The sequence below is a fragment of the Bicyclus anynana genome, chromosome 14, assembly GCF_947172395.1.
Source record: "Bicyclus anynana chromosome 14, ilBicAnyn1.1, whole genome shotgun sequence".
Taxonomy (NCBI): Eukaryota; Metazoa; Arthropoda; class Insecta; order Lepidoptera; family Nymphalidae; genus Bicyclus; species Bicyclus anynana.
In genome coordinates, this window is record NC_069096.1 from 9535024 (window position 1) to 9560944 (window position 25921).

Sequence of the window (25921 nt, forward strand, 5' to 3'; positions counted from 1 at the left end):
ACAAAATTGTGCATGTGTGCGCTCAGTGTTGTAGCCTATTATTCGGATCACTTTTAGCGGTGATATTGTAGGGACGTAACCGATCTATAGTATTTAACATCATTGGCGGCACGGGTTGTAACACCATCAACTTTTCAACCCCGGGCTGCGAATTTAACTGAAAACTTAGAGGAAAGAAAACTCAGTATGCCAGTCCGATCTATTTTCGAACCCAGGACCCTCGTGATCCGAAACCACACATGTTAGCATGTGTGCACTGGACCTACGAGGCAGTAAAAAAACACACTTTATATTATTATTATCAGCTATAATGATAAGCAGGCTGCGAAATCCCGTTTCCTCTAAACTTATTAACAAGCTCATAAATGTATTATTTCAGTGGATCACTTTAATAGAAGAAACGTACCTTGCCACTGTATTTAAATAACACTATATTATTTTATATATTTCTTCTTTTGATTTTATGAAAATTTGATTTCATAATGCACGGTCGATGTTTTTTATATTTTTTAATTTTTGGGTCATATTTAATAAGTGGTAAGTTTGAGATTTTATATAATTATTTTAATAGTAATCATTTTAGTGCCTTTTGTATAAAGGCTCTACAGAAATATTCTAAAAAGTTAAGAATTAAATTAATCGTAATACCATAGAAACGTAATAAAAAGTCCAGACTCTGTCTCCTGAACTTAAAAAATTACGCACTCCAATAGGGATGATGACAGTTTTTTAAATTGTATATAAATTGAGAGTATGCTAATACTAAAACAATTTTGTAAAAGTAACACGGTCTGTCTGCGATTATAACTTTCGGAGCTACAGGGATTTAAAGGGTCAGATTTGCGGCACTGCCATGGATCCCTGAAAAACGCCCCATACAAAATGGTACGAATTAATGACGTCGTAGGTACGTAATGATCGATAGATTTGTATGGGCGTTGAAACAAAATTACTAATATCTTTGTTATTTGTGCGTTTATGTTTATAGTTCATGTATTAAGAAATGTCTCATTTAATGTAAGGAAGCTAAAACTGTATGAATTTTCATCAAATTACGATAAAAGGTTTTTAATAGATTTTGAAATTTTATAATTTTATTTATTTTGCAAATATCCGGAAATTTGAAAAAAACGGCACCCTTATAATCTCACTCGCGCACATTTTAAGGTCTGTCTGTTTTCTGCTTATGTACTGGACCAATCCAATTGAAATTTGGTACACATATCAATTTTTGTGACCCAAATACAGAGTATCGTGAATAGATAAAATTTTAATATGGGGGGCACTTATGGGGAGTAAGATGGAAAGTTGAAAAAAAGACTTTTACTAACTTCTTAGTGTGATAAATCACATAAAAGGTCTTGGTAGGAGGATTTAAATTATATTTTTTTTAGAATTTAAAAAAAAATATAATTTAATTTTTATTGAGTTGCGAATAGAGCGAGATTAAATTAGTTTACATTGACCTTTTTACGCTAATGTATCATAATAATCAATATATTCAAACCTAGTCATCATCCCCATTCTGCTAGTTCGCATATACAGGATGTTGGGAAGTATTTCGCTTCAACTGCAAGGTTTTGACTAGACCACCTAAAGGAACCGAACTGGATTGCTAATATTTTATTAACTAAAAAATAAAATTTTCAAGTTTTCATGTAAAGTAATAATTTAAATAATTCCGACAATCTGTGTGTTACATACACACGCCTATAGGCAAAAAAACGACAACATTATATATTTTTAAAATAAGTAAAACAATAATACAATAGGTTTCCGAACATGGGTACTCACCGATAGATGAAGCAAGGGCTGTTTCAAAAAAAATTTAGAAAGTTAAAAAAAAAATGGTTCTTAGAGTTTTATCGACCATACATAACATTTTTAATACTTGAATTTGCAAGATAACAAAATAAGTAAGCAAATGAATTAATAGTAGATTGTTATACAAGGGACTAAAAAGACCCATTATATACGAGGCATTTTTAGGAATAATTAATATAGGCCTGAATAGAAACCGAATTTATAATGGGTTTAGCCCCACGTGTTACACTCTGCTTTTCACTACGATTGCGAGAAAATAAAATAGTTTAGTTCAATATTCAATGACTAGCCGACGCCCGCGACTTCGTCCGCGTGAAACCCGATGTAAACTTTCAACTACCCCTATCCTACCCCTAGCCTATCTCTACCCCTACCCTACTCCTACCTACCCCTACTCTACTTTTCTAGTTGATTTTTTACACCCTGTGTCCGAAAAACCCAAATATCTTACGGAATCCTATTTTTTTCCAAAATAAAATTTAGCCTATGTTACTTGTGGATAATGTGGATTTCGAATGGTGAAAGAATTTTTAAAATCAGTCCAGTAGTTTTTGTCCCTGGCCCTGATTGTTTTGAAAAATAAATAAAAAACTTTAAATTGGAATGAAATGCAGTGTTCTTGTCTGTGGAATGCGTTCATTTTTTTTATTTAATTTTTATTGAGTTGCGAACAGAGCGAGATTTGAAGACATGGGACATCCTGTACGGTGTAATACCTTTGCCTTTTTCTCATGTGAAAGAAAAATAAAATTAAAAAGCGAGAATTTAAAAAAACAATTGATTTGAATAATATACACTTGATTTTTTTAAGAAATTCATTGTAAATTTGTGACCGTAACTTTTTTTCAATATTAATTGTTATTGTTGTCTTCATCTAGTGGGACTGGTGATCCTAATTTGGAGATGGATGAAATTTTCAATTTGTTACTCAAAGTCAAGACGCATTTACTACTTAGGTAAAGTGGAGAAAATAACAACAAATGGATTCGCTTACGAAAGGAGTTTTTTAAACTATTATCTCCCACGTTTACCTCACATACTCATTTTTCATCTTCACAGTAGTCGGAAATTATGTTATCGAGTAAAAACATCTCCCTTATCCAATTTTCAATTAAAATAAATCATTGAATATTGTACTAAACTATTTTATTTTCTCGCAATCGTAGTGAAAAGCAGAGTATAACACGTGGGGCTAAACCCATTATTAACTCGGTTTCTATTTAACCTAAAAATACCTCGTTTATAATAGCCTAGGTAGGTAATAGGTCTTTTTAGCCCCTTGTATAACAATCTACTATTACCTCTCCACGAAAAAGAGGCGACGACTTTTGTAGTTTAATTAATGACATTGAGATCTTACCTCTTTGCATACATACTTATCTAACTTCTTACTAAATAATAAAAAATGTAGTAGTCGCCATTCCATTGAAAGAGCACTTCAATCAGTAGGTAGGTATAATACTCTTACGATCTTACGATTGAGTTAAAAATTAAAACAAAAATAAAGCATCCTAACTCAATATCTGGTAATCTCATTAATACCTATATCTATTACTAACATAAAAACATGTCATATTTGAATAAAAATAATACGTCACATTCATATTTTTTAAAGTAATGTACAACCCTAACGTATTACAAGCGACGACTCTTAGCTCTCTCAAATAAACTATTTATATTTATTTATCTCACGGATGAATTTAATACTTTACGTAGGTATAATTGTAATTACCCAGTTCTCAGATTTAATTTATTATGTTCATTAGGGACTAGCTGACCTAGTATGCCTACTAATTCAAGAAATTAGTAGGTATCCCTACTTATAAATTTTGAAACGCACATTTGTGAAAAATAGAATTTCATGCTTACGAAGTCGCGGGCATCCGCTATTTTATTTAGAATAAAATTTGGTTTTAATTTACAGATTCTTTATGTTGTGAATACAGTTTCTGCGGTTGGAAAAGCGATAACACACAGGCGAAAACAAAATGGCGTAGACACGGTAAGATTTTTATAAAACATTAAGGACTCTTTCACGCTATTTGACAAAAAGCTAAGTAATGTCGCTTTCTCATAGAATATAAAACAAAGTCGCATTCTCTGTCCCTATGTATGCTTAAATCTTGAAAACTACGCAACGGATTTTGATGCGGTTTTTTTAATAAATAGAGTGATTGAAGAGGAAGGTTTTGTATGTATAATAACATCCATGGTTCCCGCGGGATTAGTCCCACGCGGAAGAAGTCGCGTCCGCTAGTACTCAAAAAAATTAAATCCTTTATTTGCTGATATTCGTACAGTATACAAAGGTCTTAAAAATAATTATAATTTTATTAAAGTTCACGCCCAATTGGCAATTCAAAATATTAATATTAATTATGTTTCAATCAAACGAGAAATTCAATAAAATGCAATATAGATTTTAATAGTAGGCAATAATAAAAAGTAATTAAAAAAATATTAAATCATAATGTCAACACGCCAATGCCATTGTAACACGAGTGTGCTATAGAGTGCACAATATACAGCACGAGTGCTACAATCGCTAATTACGTGCAGTGGCTTAGAATATTTTTTTACGATGATCTTGGTAAATTATAATTGGCGTTGGGTCTAACCTCCTCGGTTTTGTATAGGCGTGGTCTCCTAGATTTGTCTCTTATAAGGAAGCCTAAATTTTTATAGCTAATGACGTGGAACTAATTAAATGAAAATAAAACTGTTAAAACGGATCATGCTTCATGCCCCATCTGAATAGATGAAGTCATATCCACTGGATATTACGCCTGTATTAAGTATAAACAACATGTATTTTTTATAATATATTTCCAGGATCAGGAGAGTTTAACGCGTTCATATCAAATGAGAACGATTCTCTGATTCTGCTGTCTCCAATCTATGATCGTGTTTTAGCTGAAACGGGCTGTTTATTCTCCAGTTTTCATATTGAAAATACGGGAGGGTGAGTGGACATATTATATTATTATCTACTAGCGAACGCCTGCGACTTCGTCCATGTGAAATTTCACGTCATCAACCCATATTCGGCTCACTGCTGAGCTCGAGTCTCCTCTCAGAATGAGAGGGGTTAGGCCAATAGTCCACCACGCTGGCCCAATGCGGATTGGCAGACTTCACACACGCAGAGAATTAAGATAATTCTCTGGTATGCAGGTTTCCTCACGATGTTTTCCTTCACCGATTGAAACACGTGATATTTAATTTCTTAAAATGCACACAACTGAAAAGTTGGAGGTGCATGCCCCGGACCAGATTCGAACCCACACCCTCCGGAATCGGAGGCAGGGGTCATATCCACTGGGCTATCATGTGAAATTTAGTTTTTCTCAAATCCCGCGGGACGGAACGGAAACGGAACTTAACGGAAGTCGTGGGCCTCCGCTAGCAATTAGCATATATTTATTGCGGCCGAGATGAGCTTGATGAATCAACAGACGTTCTATGTCTAATGAACTTTAGTTTGATTATAGATATATATTCCGGATCTACCAAATACCAGTAAATGTTGCATATAAACAGTTGCTTCAGAACAACGAAACAAGACAGGACTACGTACTTTTTGAGATGGGGACAAGGATGGCTAGTTTTAGGACACACTTTAGCCCTGTGATAACACTCAAGAAATTTGATCGTGACTTTCAGGTAAAAATGCACTTTTCAATGACAATGAGGTACTTATCACTCGACATCCCGTTGCGTGAAGTATGGTGTGCCTTAAGGGAGCATTTTAGGCCCATTGTTATTTATTATATATATAAATGACCTCCCTTAGGTAATAGCTCAACCTATGGTCTTTTTCGCAGACGACTACAATATTACATGAACGTCATAATACATTAACTTATGAGGATGATATTAATACATCCTTAGATTAAGTAATTGATTAGTTTAGCTAGTAAACAATAATTTAAGTATTAATTTGGAGAAGATTAAAATTATGAATTTTAACTGGGACCGATTTGGAAGAACAACAAATAATATTAACCATGGTATCCAAGTTAGTAAAACAGGTGAGACAAAGTTTTTAGGAATAATTGTTGATAGGGATCCTAGTTGGAAAACACAGGTTGACAATATATGTAAGAAATTATTTAAATTTTCCTACGCACTGTATAAGTAATGAGCTAATATCGAAATACTGCGTATTGCTTATTTTGGATATGTCGAATCAACTCTAAGATACGGAATTATGTTCGGGGGTAACAGTTGACAGAGAAAAAGTTTTTAAGGCTCCGAAAAGATGCATCAGAGTAATAAAGAATCTTCATTGGACAGATAGTTGTAAACGCCATTTTCAAGAGTTACAAATCCTGACATTTCCTACTATGTATATTTTTGAAGAAGCAGTCTTTGTACATCACTTTTCAAAAACTTGAATAATAAAAGACGTCCTTTAAGGTTGTGTGGACAAACTGCAAAATCACCACAGTTTCGGAAAAGTTCATTTTGCCAATCAATAAATATTTACAATTAGCTGACAATAAAGAATTACATGCGCGATTTTAGACAAATTAAATTGGGCTCCACAAATTTCTAACATCAGCATGCGCATTAGAAGATTAATCCATATTTTTAAAATCCTACGCACGGTTTGCAGTGTTGACTTACTTACTAAGTTATATAAAACCCCCGGAGAGTGTATCCTTAGTTACTGCGTATGTGCATAGGGAGGTGCTACTAAAACACTGTTGATAGAAACTGATCGAGCACAACGAGCTTTATTGAAGGTTATCATGCAATATCCTTTTGCGTTCCCAACAACACAACTATATGTTACAAATAGTACCTGCTTCCCGCCTATTTCGTATAGATAAGTGTCGCCGCCTAGCGTATAGTAGCGTCATTTCATTACATACTTTTATGACTTCCGGTTATTATAGTTAAATTTAATTAAGTAACAATGATTATCAATCCGAACAGTGGAGAGGTTATTATTAATTATTGATATAAATATAATTATTTAATTTACATGATATAAATTCATCATTGGTTATTTTACTCTTGACAACTATGACGTCACGTTATGATTTAGTTTGTATTTAATTCCTCAACTTTGTGTTTCGATATTTTAATATTATTTTACGATCGTTATAAATATCTTTTAATTATTAATGTGTTTTAGATAGAATTATAACGTTTGGTTTGTATAATAATACTCCGGAACTATTATTAAAACGTACTTGTATTGTTAACATATTCGTGCTACCAACAGTAGACACTAACTTTGCAAATGTTATAAAATAGAGGGTTGTTTAGCAGATTCATTGATATACTACCATCAGCGTGTAATATTAACATTATAGCGGAAGCTATGCTGAAATTGTTATCGAATAAATTTGTGTACAGTGAAAATATTATTTTACTTCTCCCACCTTCTGTAACATATATCAAGAAATCAGTGTTCTTACAGTAAGAAAACTATTCATTTATGAAGCATTGGGGAAATACCACCGTATAATAATCCCTAGTTTACCAAAACATACGAAGAGAATCTACAGATGCCCAATCTCAGTAATAAAAAATAGTTTTACAAGAAGACACTTTGAGTTTCTTGCACCTTATTTGTATAATCTATCAAATAAATCAAACAAAATTAGTATGGAAAGCTTGACCAATAGAGAAAAATTAAAATCTAAATTTTTGTTTATTTTATTTTACTTCAGTTTCGCATGTTTTTTCTTTTTCTGTAATGACGTACCGCCATGCGATTTACCGTTCCGGTACGATATCGAGTAGAAACCAAAAGGTGGGTTATTTTTATCCTACTACTAACAAGTTAGCCTGCTTCCATCTTCGCATCTTCACTTACCATCAGGTGAGATTGTAATCAACGGCTAACTTGTAAGCTTCGAAAATTAAAAAAAATATGGGAAAGACAATAGTCCACCACGCTGACCCGATGCGGATTAACAGACTTCACGCACTTCTCTCTGGTATACAAGTTTCCTCACGATGTTTTCCTTTACACGTGATATTAAACATTTCAAAATACACACAACTTAGAATTTGGAGGTGCAAGCTCCGGACTGGATTCGAACTCACACACTCCGGAATCGGAGGCAAAGATCATATCCACTGGGCTAACACGGCTCTTATCACCTGGTGTGCGGAACATTGCTAAATTGTATCGAACTGACGAGCTGTTGGTAAAAACGAATCACTTGCTGGTCTTATTTCAAAACGTTCGATTACTTACCAGTATTCTCGTTTTTTTAGATCGTCTTAGAAGTGATAGCTACCAGTGACCGATATGTAAATCCAGAAATAAATAATATTACTATACTTCAAGGCAGCAACTGCACTTCAGCTCAAATGGTCGCCGTCACTCCAAGTTCCGGTGAGTGGAAGCGTTGTCACTTTCAGCTAGACTCCGCGCTATTAAAGAAGTCCCGCGGCTCAAACCTTAAATAAAATTTACAGCGCCTTACTTAAATGACAATAAAATCGCCATTAACCTAAAACCTAAAATGGTAGAGAATGATGACCTTGAGTGGAGCACGCACTTGTAAACGTTGTGTGTAGGGTTAAAGGATCCTTTGACAGTTAACAAGCACTTCCCTTTTCCACTCAAGTCACTCTTGCCAGGTGGCAAGAGTGACTTGTTGTGTAATTCTTTATATCCCAAGTAACCCATAAAGAATTACACAACAAGAAATTTGGACGGCTCGAACGCCATAAGCATACTGAAGCCGACCGCACGACGAGCGCGTTATATCGCAAGTCGTTTCCGCCAACCGATCGGTACCCCTCTCTGACTCCCCACTCTTTACGGAAACAAGTCGCGCCACCTGACGTCATATCCGTCTCAGACTACTATTTCCTACAAATTATTAATTTTCTATAATATTAAATTTACAGACACTTTTGAAGAATATTACGTATACTTGTACACAACAACTACAACAACCCCGCCGCCGACAACAACAGCCCAAACGAGTGAAGACGTAAAAGGTATACAGGTGTTTATTGTTAAGTATGCGAGACCAATTATTTTTAATCTATTTGTAGAAACTGTCTGTTTCTACAAAAACTCAGATAAATTACCTTCAATATGACGAAGGACATGCTTCGCTAGACAAATATATATGATCATGATCAAACGTGTTCATACAAACTACAGAATCGATGTTTCATTGTGTTAAAATTACACGGGCGTGTGTAGTGTAAGGACACGTATATTTATTGGTGTAAATATTTTTGAAGTGTGAATTTACATCGTTCCCGTTAGAAAACGACAGACAACTTTGTTGGTGAATTGGAGTGCGATACAAGTCCACATAGGACAAATAGAGGTGCGCATGGGTAGAATAAACTTGAAACCTCTTCCATGTATAGCTTGGCAAATTCGTTGGTAACACTCCCTATGGTCCGCGCGGGCTGGGAGGGGGGTAGCGATGTCCACGCGCACGACTCATACTCGCGCGGTCCTTTCCACTGCCCCGCGCGCACGCCTTCACATCCGCGCAGTCCTTCTCACAACGTCCGCATATCATAAGCTATAAGCTTCCATGTTAGACTGCATCGTCATTTTACATGAGATAAAATTGAATTAAGGGTTGGCATTGATTAAAAAAATCCAAGCGGTTTCCAGAACTGGAAAAGAAAATTTCAAAATTACAAAATTCATGTTACTAAGGGATATAGATTCGCAATACTTACTATTGAAATGTTATCTTCTTTGTTTTATCCTTTTGTTTTGAATGGTTTTTACAGGATTTCAATGCACGAATCACCATTTTAATTTATTTTAGTGAGAGTTTTTTCGGTGCCATATTGAGATGTCGGACTAGGTATCTAGACGTATATATAATCAAAGTTAATATTATATAATAAACTTATTATCCAGTAAACAGGTTTCACTGCTCATAAATTTTGAAACGCGTATTTGTGAAAAACGGAATTACACGCTTACGAAGTCGCAGGCATCCGCTATTTTAGAATAATATTTGGTTTTAATTTACAGATTATTTAAGTTGTGAATCAAACCAAAGTTTCTGCGATTGGAGTAACGATCCACAGGCGAAAACAAAATGGCATAGAAACGGTAAGATTTTTATAAAACGTCAAGGACTCTTTCACGATATTTGACGGAAAGCTAAGTAATGAGGGTACTAATATCCCGCGTATGACTACATAGTATTAAACAAAGTCGCTTTCTCTGTCCCTTTGTGTTTAAATCTTTAAAACTACTTAACGGATTTTTATGCGGTTTTTTTTAATAGATATAGTGATTGAAAAGGAAGGTTTGTATGCATAATAACATCCATGGTTCCCGCGGGATATGTGAAAAGCTGAAATCCACGCGGAAGAAGTCGCGGGTAATGAAAACAATATGTATTTTTTTTTATTTCCAGGATCAGGACATCTTACTGCATACTTATCAAATGAGAACGACTCTCTGATTCTGCTGTCTCCAATCTATGATCGTGTTTTGGCTGAAACGGGCTGTTTATTCTCCAATTTTAATATCGAAAATATGGGAGGGTGAGTGGACATATTATATTATTATCTACTAGCGGACACCTTCGACTTCGTTCACTTGAAATTCAGTTTTTCTCAAATTCCGCGGGGACTATGAAAATCCCGGGATAAAAAGTAGCATAGAGGAAGTCGTGGGCCTCCGCTAGCAATTAGCATATATTTATTGCGGCCGAGATGAGCTTGATGAATCAACAGATACGTTCTATGTCTAATGAACTTTAGTTTGATTATAGATATATATTCCGGATCTACCAAGTACCAGTAAATGTTGCATATAAACAGTTGCTTCAGAACAACGAAACAAGACAGGACTACGTACTTTTTGAGATCAGGACAGGGAGAGCTAGTTATAAAAGACAATTTGCCCCTGTGATAACACTCAAGAAATTTGATCATGACTTTCAGGTAAAAATGCACTTTTCAATGACTATAAGGTACTTACCAAGTTAAAATTTAAACCATCAACCGACGTACCGCCAAGCGATTTAGCGTTCCGGTACGATATCATGTAGAAATTGAAAGGTAGGTTATTTTTATCCTACTACTAACACGTTAACCTGCTTCCATCTTTGCATCTTCACTTACCATCAGGTGAGATTGTACTCAATGGCTAACTTGTATGCTTCGAAAAATAAAAAAATGTATGGAATTGACATTCACGATTGACAGGTCACGTGATCGTTAGCGTTATACATCACCCGCTTAGCACCGTCTTCAAACCGATCAGCAGGTAGAATATAATAGTACTTTGATGTTATTTTTCGCTTTTTAGTTTAGTGAATATGTTTTTAGGTTACTTTCATGTATAAAATTACCACTCTACTATTCCCTACCACCGGTAAATTCGACTATTCCTAAATTCTGTTTCGTTAGTTGCTTGTATCATATAGTGTAGAATGTGGGGGCTTTAACGCCAGGATTCGACAACTCAAGTATCGTGTAGGGTGCGACTCACATCAAACGTGTATATGACGCGTCGCGTTGTGTGCGGAACATTCGTCATCATTATCAACGCATATTCGGCTCACTCCTGAGCTCGAGTCTCCTCTCAGAATAAGAGGGGTTAGGCCAATAGTGCACCACGCTGGCCCAATGAGGATTGGCAGACTTAACACACGCAGAAAATTAAAAAAAAACTCTGGTATGCAAGTTTCCTCACGATGTTTTCCTTCACACGTGATATTTAACATTTCAAAATGCACACAACTTTTCAGTTGTGTGCATTTTGAAATGCATGGGGTGCAAGCCCCGGACTGGATTCGAACTCGCACACTCCGGAATCGGAGGCAGAGGTCACATCCACTGGGTTATCACGGCTCTTATCCACTGGGCTATCACGTGGTGTGCGGAACATTGCAATTTGTACTCGTACAAAAACGTATCGCCTGCTGGTAAATCTTATTTCAAAACGTTCGGTTACTTCCCGGTATTCTCGTTTTTTTAGATTATCTTAGAAGTGATAGCTGCCAGTGACCTTTATGTAAATCCGGAAATAGAAGATATCCCTTTACTTCAAGGCAGCGACTGCACTTCAGCTGAAATGATCGCCATTCATCCACATTCCGGTGAGTGAAAGCGTTGTTTATTTCAGCTAGACTCCTCGTCACGAAAGAAGTCCCGCGGCTGATACCTGAATTAAAATTGACAGCGCCTTACTTAAATGACAATAAGATCGCTGTTAACAAATGACAAAGAGCGCCATTAAGACATTAGCGGCGCGTCTACGGGACTTGTTTCGTAACGCGGAGTATATTGTAAAATGATGAAAGTATCACAGATTCTCAATCTAATAGAGCCAATGGACAAATGCATTAAGAGTGTAGAGTGTGGAGTGTGGTGACATACTTTTTTAGAGTTCCTTAACCGAAGGGTAAAACGGGACCCTATTACTATCTCAATATCAAGATGGTACCCCTCTCTGACTCCAAACTCTTTACGGAAACAAGTCGCGCCACCTGATATCACGTCATATCCGTCTCAGAATACTATTTCCTACAAATTATTAACTTTCTATAATATCAAATTTACAGACGATTTTGAAGAATATTACATATACACAACAACTACAACAACCCCGCCGCCGACAACAACAACCCAAACGAGAGAAGAAGTAAAAGGTAAACAGGTGTTTAGTGTTAAGTATGCGAGAACAATTATTTTTACAACTCAGACAAATTACCTTCAATAGGATATGCCTCGCTAGAGGTTACCCCTCTGACAAAAATGTATGATCATGATCAAACGTGTTCATACAAACTGCAGAATCGATGTTTCATTGCGTTAAAATTACACGTATGTGTGTAGTGTAAGGACACAGGATATATTTATTGGTGTAAATATTTTCGAAGTGTGAGTTTACATCATTCCCGTTAGAAAACGATAGACAACTTTGTTGGTGAATTGGAGTGCGATACAAGTTCATAGAAGGTAGGAGAAATAGAGGTGCCCATGGGTAGAATAAACTTGTAACCTCTTCCATGTATAGCTTGGCAAATTCGTTGGTAACACTCCCTATGGTCCGCGCGGGCTGGGAGGGGGGTAGCGATGTCCACGCGCACGACTCATACTCGCGCGGTCCTTTCCACTGCCCCGCACGCACGCCTTCACATCCGCGCAGTCCTTCTCACAACGTCCGCATATCATAAGCTATAAGCTTCCATGTTAGACTGCATCGTCATTTTACATGAGATAAAATTGAATAAAGGGTTGGCATTGATTAAAAAAATCCAAGCGGTTTCCAGAACTGGAAAAGAAAATTTCAAAATTACAAAATTCATATTACTAAGAGATATAGATTCGCAATACTTACTATTGAAATGTTATCTTCTTTGTTTTATCCTTTTGTTTTGAATGGTTTTTACAGGATTTCAATGCACGAATCACCATTTTAATTTATTTTAGTGAGAGTTTTTTCGGTGCCATATTGAGATGTCGGACTAGGTATCTAGACGTATATATAATCAAAGTTAAGGTTTCCCTACTCATAAATTTTGAAACGCGTATTTGTGAAAAACGGAATTACACGCTTACGAAGTCGCAGGCATCCGCTATTTTAGAATAATATTTGGTTTTAATTTACAGATTATTTAAGTTGTGAATCAAACCAAAGTTTCTGCGATTGGAGTAACGATCCACAGGCGAAAACAAAATGGCATAGAAACGGTAAGATTTTTATAAAACGTCAAGGACTCTTTCACGATATTTGACGGAAAGCTAAGTAATGAGGGTACTAATATCCCGCGTATGACTACATAGTATTAAACAAAGTCGCTTTCTCTGTCCCTTTGTGTTTAAATCTTTAAAACTACTTAACGGATTTTTATGCGGTTTTTTTTAATAGATATAGTGATTGAAAAGGAAGGTTTGTATGCATAATAACATCCATGGTTCCCGCGGGATATGTGAAAAGCTGAAATCTACGCGGAAGAAGTCGCGGGTAATGAAAACAATATGTATTTTTTTTTATTTCCAGGATCAGGACATCTTACTGCATACTTATCAAATGAGAACGTCTCTCTGATTCTGCTGTCTCCAATCTATGATCGTGTTTTGGCTGAAACGGGCTGTTTATTCTCCAATTTTAATATCGAAAATATGGGAGGGTGAGTGGACATATTATATTATTATCTACTAGCGGACACCTTCGACTTCGTTCACTTGAAATTCAGTTTTTCTCAAATTCCGCGGGGACTATGAAAATCCCGGGATAAAAAGTAGCATAGAGGAAGTCGTGGGCCTCCGCTAGCAATTAGTAGGTATATATTTTTTCCGGCCGAGATGAGCTTGATGAATCAACAGATACGTTCTATGTCTAATGAACTTTAGTTTGATTATAGATATATATTCCGGATCTACCAAGTACCAGTAAATGTTGCATATAAACAGTTGCTTCAGAACAACGAAACAAGACAGGACTACGTACTTTTTGAGATCAGGACAGGGAGAGCTAGTTATAAAAGACAATTTGCCCCTGTGATAACACTCAAGAAATTTGATCATGACTTTCAGGTAAAAATGCACTTTTCAATGACTATAAGGTACTTACCAAGTTAAAATTTAAACCATCAACCGACGTACCGCCAAGCGATTTAGCGTTCCGGTACGATATCATGTAGAAATTGAAAGGTAGGTTATTTTTATCCTACTACTAACACGTTAACCTGCTTCCATCTTTGCATCTTCACTTACCATCAGGTGAGATTGTACTCAATGGCTAACTTGTATGCTTCGAAAAATAAAAAAATGTATGGAATTGACATTCACGATTGACAGGTCACGTGATCGTTAGCGTTATACATCACCCGCTTAGCACCGTCTTCAAACCGATCAGCAGGTAGAATATAATAGTACTTTGATGTTATTTTTCGCTTTTTAGTTTAGTGAATATGTTTTTAGGTTACTTTCATGTATAAAATTACCACTCTACTATTCCCTACCACCGGTAAATTCGACTATTCCTAAATTCTGTTTCGTTAGTTGCTTGTATCATATAGTGTAGAATGTGGGGGCTTTAACGCCAGGATTCGACAACTCAAGTATCGTGTAGGGTGCGACTCACATCAAACGTGTATATGACGCGTCGCGTTGTGTGCGGAACATTCGTCATCATTATCAACGCATATTCGGCTCACTCCTGAGCTCGAGTCTCCTCTCAGAATAAGAGGGGTTAGGCCAATAGTGCACCACGCTGGCCCAATGAGGATTGGCAGACTTAACACACGCAGAAAATTAAAAAAAAACTCTGGTATGCAAGTTTCCTCACGATGTTTTCCTTCACACGTGATATTTAACATTTCAAAATGCACACAACTTTTCAGTTGTGTGCATTTTGAAATGCATGGGGTGCAAGCCCCGGACTGGATTCGAACTCGCACACTCCGGAATCGGAGGCAGAGGTCACATCCACTGGGTTATCACGGCTCTTATCCACTGGGCTATCACGTGGTGTGCGGAACATTGCAATTTGTACTCGTACAAAAACGTATCGCCTGCTGGTCTTAAATCTTATTTCAAAACGTTCGGTTACTTCCCGGTATTCTCGTTTTTTTAGATTATCTTAGAAGTGATAGCTGCCAGTGACCTTTATGTAAATCCGGAAATAGAAGATATCCCTTTACTTCAAGGCAGCGACTGCACTTCAGCTGAAATGATCGCCATTCATCCACATTCCGGTGAGTGAAAGCGTTGTTTATTTCAGCTAGACTCCTCGTCACGAAAGAAGTCCCGCGGCTGATACCTGAATTAAAATTGACAGCGCCTTACTTAAATGACAATAAGATCGCTGTTAACAAATGACAATGAGCGCCATTAAGACATTAGCGGCGCGTCTACGGGACTTGTTTCGTAACGCGGAGTATATTGTAAAATGATGAAAGTATCACAGATTCTCAATCTAATAGAGCCAATGGACAAATGCATTAAGAGTGTAGAGTGTGGAGTGTGGTGACATACTTTTTTAGAGTTCCTTAACCGAAGGGTAAAACGGGACCCTATTACTATCTCAATATCAAGATGGTACCCCTCTCTGACTCCAAACTCTTTACGGAAACAAGTCGCGCCACCTGATATCACGTCATATCCGTCTCAGAATACTATTTCCTACAAATTATTAACTTTCTATAATATCCAATTTACAGACGATTTTGAAGAATATTACATATACACAACAACTACAACAACCCCGCCGCCGACAACAACAACCCAAACGAGAGAAGAAGTAAAAGGTAAACAGGTGTTTAGTGTTAAGTATGCGAGAACAATTATTTTTACAACTCAGACAAATTACCTTCAATAGGATATGCCTCGCTAGAGGTTACCCCTCTGACAAAAATGTATGATCATGATCAAACGTGTTCATACAAACTGCAGAATCGATGTTTCATTGCGTTAAAATTACACGTATGTGTGTAGTGTAAGGACACAGGATATATTTATTGGTGTAAATATTTTCGAAGTGTGAGTTTACATCATTCCCGTTAGAAAACGATAGACAACTTTGTTGGTGAATTGGAGTGCGATACAAGTTCATAGAAGGTAGGAGAAATAGAGGTGCCCATGGGTAGAATAAACTTGTAACCTCTTCCATGTATAGCTTGGCAAATTCGTTGGTAACACTCCCTATGGTCCGCGCGGGCTGGGAGGGGGGTAGCGATGTCCACGCGCACGACTCATACTCGCGCGGTCCTTTCCACTGCCCCGCACGCACGCCTTCACATCCGCGCAGTCCTTCTCACAACGTCCGCATATCATAAGCTATAAGCTTCCATGTTAGACTGCATCGTCATTTTACATGAGATAAAATTGAATAAAGGGTTGGCATTGATTAAAAAAATCCAAGCGGTTTCCAGAACTGGAAAAGAAAATTTCAAAATTACAAAATTCATATTACTAAGAGATATAGATTCGCAATACTTACTATTGAAATGTTATCTTCTTTGTTTTATCCTTTTGTTTTGAATGGTTTTTACAGGATTTCAATGCACGAATCACCATTTTAATTTATTTTAGTGAGAGTTTTTTCGGTGCCATATTGAGATGTCGGACTAGGTATCTAGACGTATATATAATCAAAGTTAAGGTTTCCCTACTCATAAATTTTGAAACGCGTATTTGTGAAAAACGGAATTACACGCTTACGAAGTCGCAGGCATCCGCTATTTTAGAATAATATTTGGTTTTAATTTACAGATTATTTAAGTTGTGAATCAAACCAAAGTTTCTGCGATTGGAGTAACGATCCACAGGCGAAAACAAAATGGCATAGAAACGGTAAGATTTTTATAAAACGTCAAGGACTCTTTCACGATATTTGACGGAAAGCTAAGTAATGAGGGTACTAATATCCCGCGTATGACTACATAGTATTAAACAAAGTCGCTTTCTCTGTCCCTATGTGTTTAAATCTTTAAAACTACTCAACGGATTTTTATGCGGTTTTTTTTAATAGATATAGTGATTGAAAAGGAAGATTTGTATGCTAATAACATCCATGGTTCCCGCGGGATATGTGAAAAGCTGAAATCCACGCGGAAGAAGTCGCGGGTAATGAAAACAATATGTATTTTTTTTATTTCCAGGATCAGGACATCTTACTGCATACTTATCGAATGAGAACGACTCTCTGATTCTGCTGTCTCCAATCTATGATCGTGTTTTGGCTGAAACGGGCTGTTTATTCTCCAATTTTAATATCGAAAATATGGGAGGGTGAGTGGACATATTATATTATTATCTACTAGCGGACACCTTCGACTTCGTTCACTTGAAATTCAGTTTTTCTCAAATTCCGCGGGGACTATGAAAATCCCGGGATAAAAAGTAGCATAGAGGACGTCGTGGGCCTCCGCTAGCAATTAGTAGGTATATATTTTTTCCGGTCGAGATGAGCTTGATGAATCAACAGATACGTTCTATGTCTAATGACCTTTAGTTTGATTATAGATATATATTCCGGATCTACCAAGTACCAGTAAATGTTGCATATAAACAGTTGCTTCAGAACAACGAAACAAGACAGGACTACGTACTTTTTGAGATCAGGACAGGGAGAGCTAGTTATAAAAGACACTTTGCCCCTGTGATAACACTCAAGAAATTTGATCATGACTTTCAGGTAAAAATGCACTTTTCAATGACTATGAGATACTTACCAAGTTAAAATTTAAACCATCAACCGACGTACCGCCAAGCGATTTAGCGTTCCGGTACGATATCGTGTAGAAATTGAAAGGTAGGTTATTTTTATCCTACTACTAACACGTTAACCTGCTTCCATCTTTGCATCTTCACTAACCATCAGGTGAGATGGCTAACTTGTTTGCTTCGAAAAATAAAAAAAATGTATGGAATTGACATTCACTATTGACAGGTCACGTGATCGTTAGCGTTATACATCACCCGCTTAGCACCGTCTTCAAACCGATCAGCAGGTAGAATATTATAGTACCTACTTTGATGTTATTTTCGCTTTTTAGTTTAGTGAATATGTTTTTAGGTTACTTTCATGTATATAATTACCACCCCACTATTCCCCGGATTGGCAGACTTAACACACGCAGAAAATTAAAAAAAAACTCTGGTATGCAAGTTTCCGCACGATGTTTTCCTTCACACGTGATATTTAACATTTCAAAATGCACACAACTTTTCAGTTGTGTGCATTTTGAAATGCATGGGGTGCAAGCCCCGGACTGGATTCGAACTCGCACACTCCGGAATCGGAGGCAGAGGTCACATCCACTGGGTTATCACGGCTCTTATCCACTGGGCTATCACGTGGTGTGCGGAACATTGCAATTTGTACTCGTACAAAAACGTATCGCCTGCTGGTCTTAAATCTTATTTCAAAACGTTCGGTTACTTCCCGGTATTCTCGTTTTTTTAGATTATCTTAGAAGTGATAGCTGCCAGTGACCTTTATGTAAATCCGGAAATAGAAGATATCCCTATACTTCAAGGCAGCGACTGCACTTCAGCTGAAATGATCGCCATTCATCCACATTCCGGTGAGTGAAAGCATTGTTTATTTCAGCTAGACTCCTCGCCACGAAAGAAGTCCCGCGGCTGATACCTGAATTAAAATTGACAGCGCCTTACTTAAATGACAATAAGATCGCTGTTAACAAATGACAATGAGCGCCATTAAGACATTAGCGGCGCGTCTACGGGACTTGTTTCGTAACGCGGAGTATATTGTAAAATGATGAAAATGATGAGTATCACAGATTCTCAATCTAATAGAGCCAATGGACAAATGCATTAAGAGTGTAGAGTGTGGAGTGTGGTGACATACTTTTTTAGAGTTCCTTAACCGAAGGGTAAAACGGGACCCTATTACTATCTCAATATCAAGATGGTACCCCTCTCTGACTCCAAACTCTTTACGGAAACAAGTCGCGCCACCTGATATCACGTCATATCCGTCTCAGAATACTATTTCCTACAAATTATTAACTTTCTATAATATCCAATTTACAGACGATTTTGAAGAATATTACATATACACAACAACTACAACAACCCCGCCGCCGACAACAACAACCCAAACGAGAGAAGAAGTAAAAGGTAAACAGGTGCTTAGTGTTAAGTATGCGAGAACAATTATTTTTACAACTCAGACAAATTACCTTCAATAGGATATGCCTCGCTAGAGGTTACCCCTCTGACAAAAATGTATGATCATGATCAAACGTGTTCATACAAACTGCAGAATCGATGTTTCATTGCGTTAAAATTACACGTATGTGTGTAGTGTAAGGACACAGGATATATTTATTGGTGTAAATATTTTCGAAGTGTGAGTTTACATCGTTCCCGTTAAAGAACGACAGATAACTTTGTTGGTGAATTTGTGTGCGATACAAGTCCATAGTAGGTAGGACAAATAGAGGTGCCCATGGGTAGAATAAACTTGTAACCTCTTCCATGTATAGCTTGGCAAATTCGTTGGTAACACGCCCTATGGTCCGCGCGGGCTGGGAGGGGAGTAGCGATGTCCACGCGCACGACTCATACTCGCGCGGTCCTTTCCACTGCCCCGCGCGCACGCCTTCACATCCGCGCAGTCCTTCTCACAACGTCCGCATATCATAAGCTATAAGCTTCCATGTTAGACTGCATCGTCATTTTACATGAGATAAAATTGAATAAAGGGTTGGCATTGATTAAAAAAATCCAAGCGGTTTCCAGAACTGGAAAAGAAAATTTCAAAATTACAAAATTCATGTTACTAAGAGATATAGATTCGCAATACTTACTATTGAAATGTTATCTTCTTTGTTTTATCCTTTTGTTTTGAATGGTTTTTACAGGATTTCAATGCACGAATCACCATTTTAATTTATTTTAGTGAGAGTTTTTTCGGTGCCATATTGAGATGTCGGACTAGGTATCTAGACGTATATATAATCAAAGTTAAGGTTTCCCTACTCATAAATTTTGAAACGCGTATTTGTGAAAAACAGAATTTCACGCTTACGAAGTCGCAGGCATCCGCTATTTTAGAATAATATTTGGTTTTAATTTACAGATTATTTAAGTTGTGAATCAAACCAAAGTTTCTGCGATTGGAGTAACGATCCACAGGCGAACAAAAGATGGCATAGAAACGGTAAGATTTTTATAAAACGTCAAGGTCTCTTTCACGATATTTGACGGAAAGCTAAGTAATGAGGGTACTAATATCCCGCGTATGACTACATAGTATTAAACAAAGTCGCTTTCTCTGTCCCTGTGTGTTTAAATCTTTAAAACTACTCAACGGATTTTTATGCGGTTTTTTTAATAGATATAGTGATTGAAAAGGAAGATTTGTATGCATAATAACATCCATGGTTCCCGCGGGATATGTGAAAAGCTGAAATCCACGCGGAAGAAGTCGCGGGTAATGAAAACAATATGTATTTTTTTTATTTCCAGGATCAGGACATCTTACTGCATACTTATCAAATGAGAACGACTCTCTGATTCTGCTGTCTCCAATCTATGATCGTGTTTTGGCTGAAACGGGCTGTTTATTCTCCAATTTTAATATCGAAAATATGGGAGGGTGAGTGGACATATTATATTATTATCTACTAGCGGACACCTTCGACTTCCTTCACTTGAAATTCAGTTTTTCTCAAATTCCGCGGGGACTATGAAAATCCCGGGATAAAAAGTAGCATAGAGGAAGTCGTGGGCCTCCGCTAGCAATTAGTAGGTATATATTTTTTCCGGCCGAGATGAGCTTGATGTATCAACAGATACGTTCTATGTCTAATGAACTTTAGTTTGATTATAGATATATATTCCGGATCTACCAAGTACCAGTAAATGTTGCATATAAACAGTTGCTTCAGAACAACGAAACAAGACAGGACTACGTACTTTTTGAGATCAGGACAGGGAGAGCTAGTTATAAAAGACACTTTGCCCCTGTGATAACACTCAAGAAATTTGATCGTGACTTTCAGGTAAAAATGCACTTTTCAATGACTATGAGATACTTACCAAGTTAAAATTTAAACCATCAACCGACGTACCGCCAAGCGATTTAGCGTTCCGGTACGATATCGTGTAGAAATTGAAAGGTAGGTTATTTTTATCCTACTACTAACACGTTAACCTGCTTCCATCTTTGCATCTTCACTAACCATCAGGTGAGATGGCTAACTTGTTTGCTTCGAAAAATAAAAAAAATGTATGGAATTGACATTCACTATTGACAGGTCACGTGATCGTTAGCGTTATACATCACCCGCTTAGCACCGTCTTCAAACCGATCAGCAGGTAGAATATTATAGTACCTACTTTGATGTTATTTTTCGCTTATTAATTTAGTGAATATGTTTTTAGGTTACTTTCATGTACCTATATAATTACCACCCCACTATTCCCCGGATTGGCAGACTTAACACACGCAGAAAATTAAAAAAAAACTCTGGTATGCAAGTTTCCGCACGGTGTTTTCCTTCACACGTGATATTTAACATTTCAAAATGCACACAACTTTTCAGTTGTGTGCATTTTGAAATGCATGGGGTGCAAGCCCCGGACTGGATTCGAACTCGCACACTCCGGAATCGGAGGCAGAGGTCACATCCACTGGGTTATCACGGCTCTTATCCACTGGGCTATCACGTGGTGTGCGGAACATTGCAATTTGTACTCGTACAAAAACGTATCGCCTGCTGGTCTTAAATCTTATTTCAAAACGTTCGGTTACTTCCCGGTATTCTCGTTTTTTTAGATTATCTTAGAAGTGATAGCTGCCAGTGACCTTTATGTAAATCCGGAAATAGAAGATATCCCTATACTTCAAGGCAGCGACTGCACTTCAGCTGAAATGATCGCCATTCATCCACATTCCGGTGAGTGAAAGCGTTGTTTATTTCAGCTAGACTCCTCGCCACGAAGAAGTCCCGCGGCTGATACCTGAATTAAAATTGACAGCGCCTTACTTAAATGACAATAAGATCGCTGTTAACAAATGACAATGAGCGCCATTAAGACATTAGCGGCGCGTCTACGGGACTTGTTTCGTAACGCGGAGTATATTGTAAAATGATGAAAGTATCACAGATTCTCAATCTAATAGAGCCAATGGACAAATGCATTAAGAATGTAGAGTGTGGAGTGTGGTGACATACTTTTTTAGAGTTCCTTAACCGAAGGGTAAAACGGGACCCTATTACTATCTCAATATCAAGATGGTACCCCTCTCTGACTCCAAACTCTTTACGGAAACATGTCGCATCACCTGACGTCATATTCGTCTCAGACTACTATTTCCTACAATTTATTAATTGTCTATAATATCAAATTTACAGACAATTTCGAAGAATATTACATATACACAACAACTACAACAACCCCGCCGCCGACAACAACAGCCCAAACGAGAGAAGAAGTAAAAGGTACGTAGCGCGCGTGACTTCATATCCGCGCTGTCCCGCCCCCCTGCGTCCGCATACCATAGCTATAAGTTCGCTTCCATGTTCTAATGCAGTCTACTGCATCGTCATTTTACAAGGGATTTCCATAGGTGTATTGTACATAGGTGTTTTCTGTGTCTGGTTGGGTTTATATCACCCACCATTAACAACATATTTGGCTCACTGTAGAGCACTAGTCTTCTCACCGAGCAAAATGGATTAGGCGAAAAGTCCACCATTCTGGCCCAATTATTGGCAGACTTTACACATGTAGAGAATTAAGAAAATTAATAATAGGTATGCAGGTTTTCTCAGGATATTTTTCCTATACCGTTTTAAAGGCATTTCTTAAAATGCATGCCCGTATGGATTCGTACCTACTGAAAACTCGATTGAAAAGGCAACTCATTGGCAATATTTTATAGTTTAGGTTGGTGAAGGTCATCTTACTTTTATCTATAAATAGTATCTTAGACCAAAAGCAAAATCGTCTACCAGAAAATATAAAATAATTGAAATCATAGTTAAGAACTCTTCGTTTAATTAAAACAATCAATCTTGTTCCTTTTGGTTTACTCCACAGATTTCGTTAAAGAGACTGATGTGAACGAAACAATAACCACGCAACTACAACAACAAACACGACCAAAAACAACCGTTTCATCAGATATTAAGACAGATATATCAACAACAACTCCATCAGCATTGATGATGTCGCCACTGGTAACATCAGATCAACAATCATCAATAGTCCAGCTGTTAGCAAAAATGAGCTTTCCTTCAACAATAACGCAATATCCACCAGGTCTTAACGGTAATTTACAGTTTCTTATATTCCTGTCGATCTTTCTGGCATAGTTACGTTTCTCTCAACAAAGGGGGAAATTTAGTTTAAGATTTTATATTTTCTTAACAGTGGCGTAGCTTGACTTCGAGGGCCCCTGAATCAAATTCAGTTGGAGGGCCCTAACAGACGAGCGGCATACTTCAAAAATCTCTTTAGCATTTTATTTACCGAAAGCACCAGATTAATTGACACTGTAGATTAAATACGTACTAATTTTTGCTTTCACACTTAAGGCCCCATATTATTGATACGGCTAATCCGGCGGTAGCTACGCCCCTGTTTTAATATTGACTCAGGTCTTGTCGTAACTGCTACAATACCGACAAAGATGTACCGCCAAGCGAGCGTCCCGGTACGATGTAGCGTACAAACCGTTAGAGGTATGGATAGAAACTTCTGCCTCTCCCAATTAGAGGCACAAGTTTCTATCCGTATACAAGTTTCTATCGGTATCTATCCGTACCTCTTACGCCCTTACGGCTTACGCCCGCTTCCATCTAGACTGCATTGTCACTTAACATAAGATGAGCTCGCAGTCAAGGGCTAGTCATTGAATACAACTTCTTATTGTTTGATTTTTGAACTCAAAGTTAGAACAATGTTTATTATTTATTTTACAGGAATTCATCCAAAAGTAGTAGAGTGGATAGTTCGAACATACTATTAGATTAGACGGATGGGGCTGTGGATGCTAAAGGAGAACGACCATTTTGGTCCTAGCAAGTTATAGAAAACAATAAAAGACGAAAAATCGTTTATAATACCAAAATGACCAAAAATAATAATTAGAATTATTCATAGTTGTTTTAGCTTTACATCGAACATCACATATTCAATATGTGATGTTCACGATTTCAACAATGTTTGTTGCATTTTATTACGTACACGGCACGGCCAAGTCAATTTTTTTTTTGATCTTTATTTTTCTCTAACGAACTACATTAAATTCGCTTATATGAGAATTACAATTAACTCACTAAGGTTATATAGGTTATATTATTCACGTGTGTTTATTCACTAATAGACTTAAATTTTACATACAATTAAATAAAAAAAATATTGTTAAAAAATGCGGGTAATTTTAACATACATGTTTGTTACGTAGAATACTAAATACATGTATCAATTAACTTAAGCGGTTTATATTCCTTAGTTACTGAGATGATAATATTATATAAGTCACAAATTGATTTAAATTAAAGTTTGTAAGGAGATCCGCAGAAGAACCAAAGTCGCCAACATAGCTCAACGAGTTGCGAAGCTGAAGTGGCAATGGGCGGGGCACATAGTGCGAAGAGCCGATGGACGTTGGGGTCCCAAAGTGCTGGAATGGCGACCCCGCACTAGTAAGCGCAGTGTTGGCCGACCCCCCACTAGGTGGACTGACGACATCAAGCGAGTCGCAGGGATTCGCTGGATGCAGGTGGCTCAGTATCGTGATGTTTGGAAGTCCCTACAGAAGGCCTATGTCCTGCAGTGGACGTCCATCGGCTGATGTGATGTGATGATGAAAGTTTGTAAGTAAATAATTAAGTTTAAATTAAAGTTAAGGTTTGTTTAAAAAACTGGACAAGTGCGAGTAGAACTTGTGTGATGAGGATTCCGAACGATGTTAATCTATGTTTTGTTAAATCTGTCCTAAAATTGCAATTATAAAATATTTAGCTTTTTTCGTTATGTTTAAACTTGAAATTATTATTAAATATATAGCTATTTAGCAAAACTAAACATTGGTTTTCATGAATTTAATATTGTTTATATTAAATTTGATATGATTCAACTACTCTATTGTATAAGTGCGGGTATGAAAGTTTTGCACATTTTTCTAGACGTCATGACAAGTCGAATGAGCTACCACACATATTTTTATTCGCAATATCAGTATTTAACACTGTTTGGAAGATGTTAACTGGACTACTGGCTCATAAAACATAGTAGGTTAACCATAATCTATACTAGTCTATACTAATATTATAAAGCGGAAGAGTTTGTTTGTTTGTTTGATTGAACGCGCTAATCTCAGGAACTACTGGTCCGATTTGAAAAATACTTTCAGTGGTAGATAGCCCATTTATTGTGGAAGGCTATAGGCTATATTGTATTTTCAAAAAAATTAGGGATCCTTCTGAAACTCCAATAATGTAACCCAAGGTGTACAAAAGTTTTGTTTACATGGCGTGCGCTGCAAAAACTATTCATCTTAGAATAAAATAATGTACTACAACTTTGCAGAACACATTATTTTCTACAAAAAATTATGCGACAACATATATCTATCTTCTATATTTTAGCAGATGTAGTACCTTTTGTACTTTAATAAATTAATTAAATCATA

The 25921-nt window shown here is 37.0% G+C and overlaps 1 protein-coding gene across 3 annotated transcripts; it reads left to right on the top strand.

Moving 5' to 3' along the window:
- The first annotated feature begins 392 nt into the window (after window positions 1-392).
- On the top strand, window positions 393-25921 carry LOC112046376 (uncharacterized). Of its 3 annotated transcripts, XM_052885570.1 has the most exons (28): window positions 393-537; window positions 3749-3826; window positions 4657-4786; window positions 5316-5487; window positions 8062-8182; window positions 8704-8796; window positions 9809-9889; window positions 10200-10329; window positions 10560-10731; window positions 11771-11891; window positions 12357-12443; window positions 13408-13488; window positions 13799-13928; window positions 14163-14334; window positions 15377-15497; window positions 15963-16049; window positions 17014-17094; window positions 17403-17532; window positions 17767-17938; window positions 18710-18830; window positions 19303-19389; window positions 20354-20434; window positions 20743-20872; window positions 21107-21278; window positions 22055-22175; window positions 22635-22721; window positions 23323-23553; window positions 24207-25921. In XM_052885570.1, the coding sequence occupies exons 1-28, from the start codon at window positions 483-485 to the stop codon at window positions 24251-24253; spliced, it is 3291 nt and encodes a 1096-aa protein (XP_052741530.1). In that variant the 5' UTR covers window positions 393-482; the 3' UTR covers window positions 24254-25921. The 3 variants fall into 3 exon arrangements, with proteins under 3 accessions (XP_052741530.1, XP_052741531.1, XP_052741532.1); XM_052885571.1 differs by lacking the exons at window positions 20354-20434; window positions 20743-20872; window positions 21107-21278; window positions 22055-22175; window positions 22635-22721; XM_052885572.1 differs by lacking the exons at window positions 5316-5487; window positions 8062-8182; window positions 8704-8796; window positions 9809-9889; window positions 10200-10329.

Coding starts and splice junctions, on each gene's coding strand:
- LOC112046376 (XM_052885570.1), top strand. CDS start 483: ATGCACGGTCGATGTTTTTTATATTTTTTAATTTTTGGGTCATATTTA. Junction 12,444..13,407: donor AACGAGAGAAGAAGTAAAAG/GTAAACAGGTGT, acceptor TTTAATTTACAG/ATTATTTAAGTTGTGAATCA. Junction 18,831..19,302: donor CGCCATTCATCCACATTCCG/GTGAGTGAAAGC, acceptor TCCAATTTACAG/ACGATTTTGAAGAATATTAC.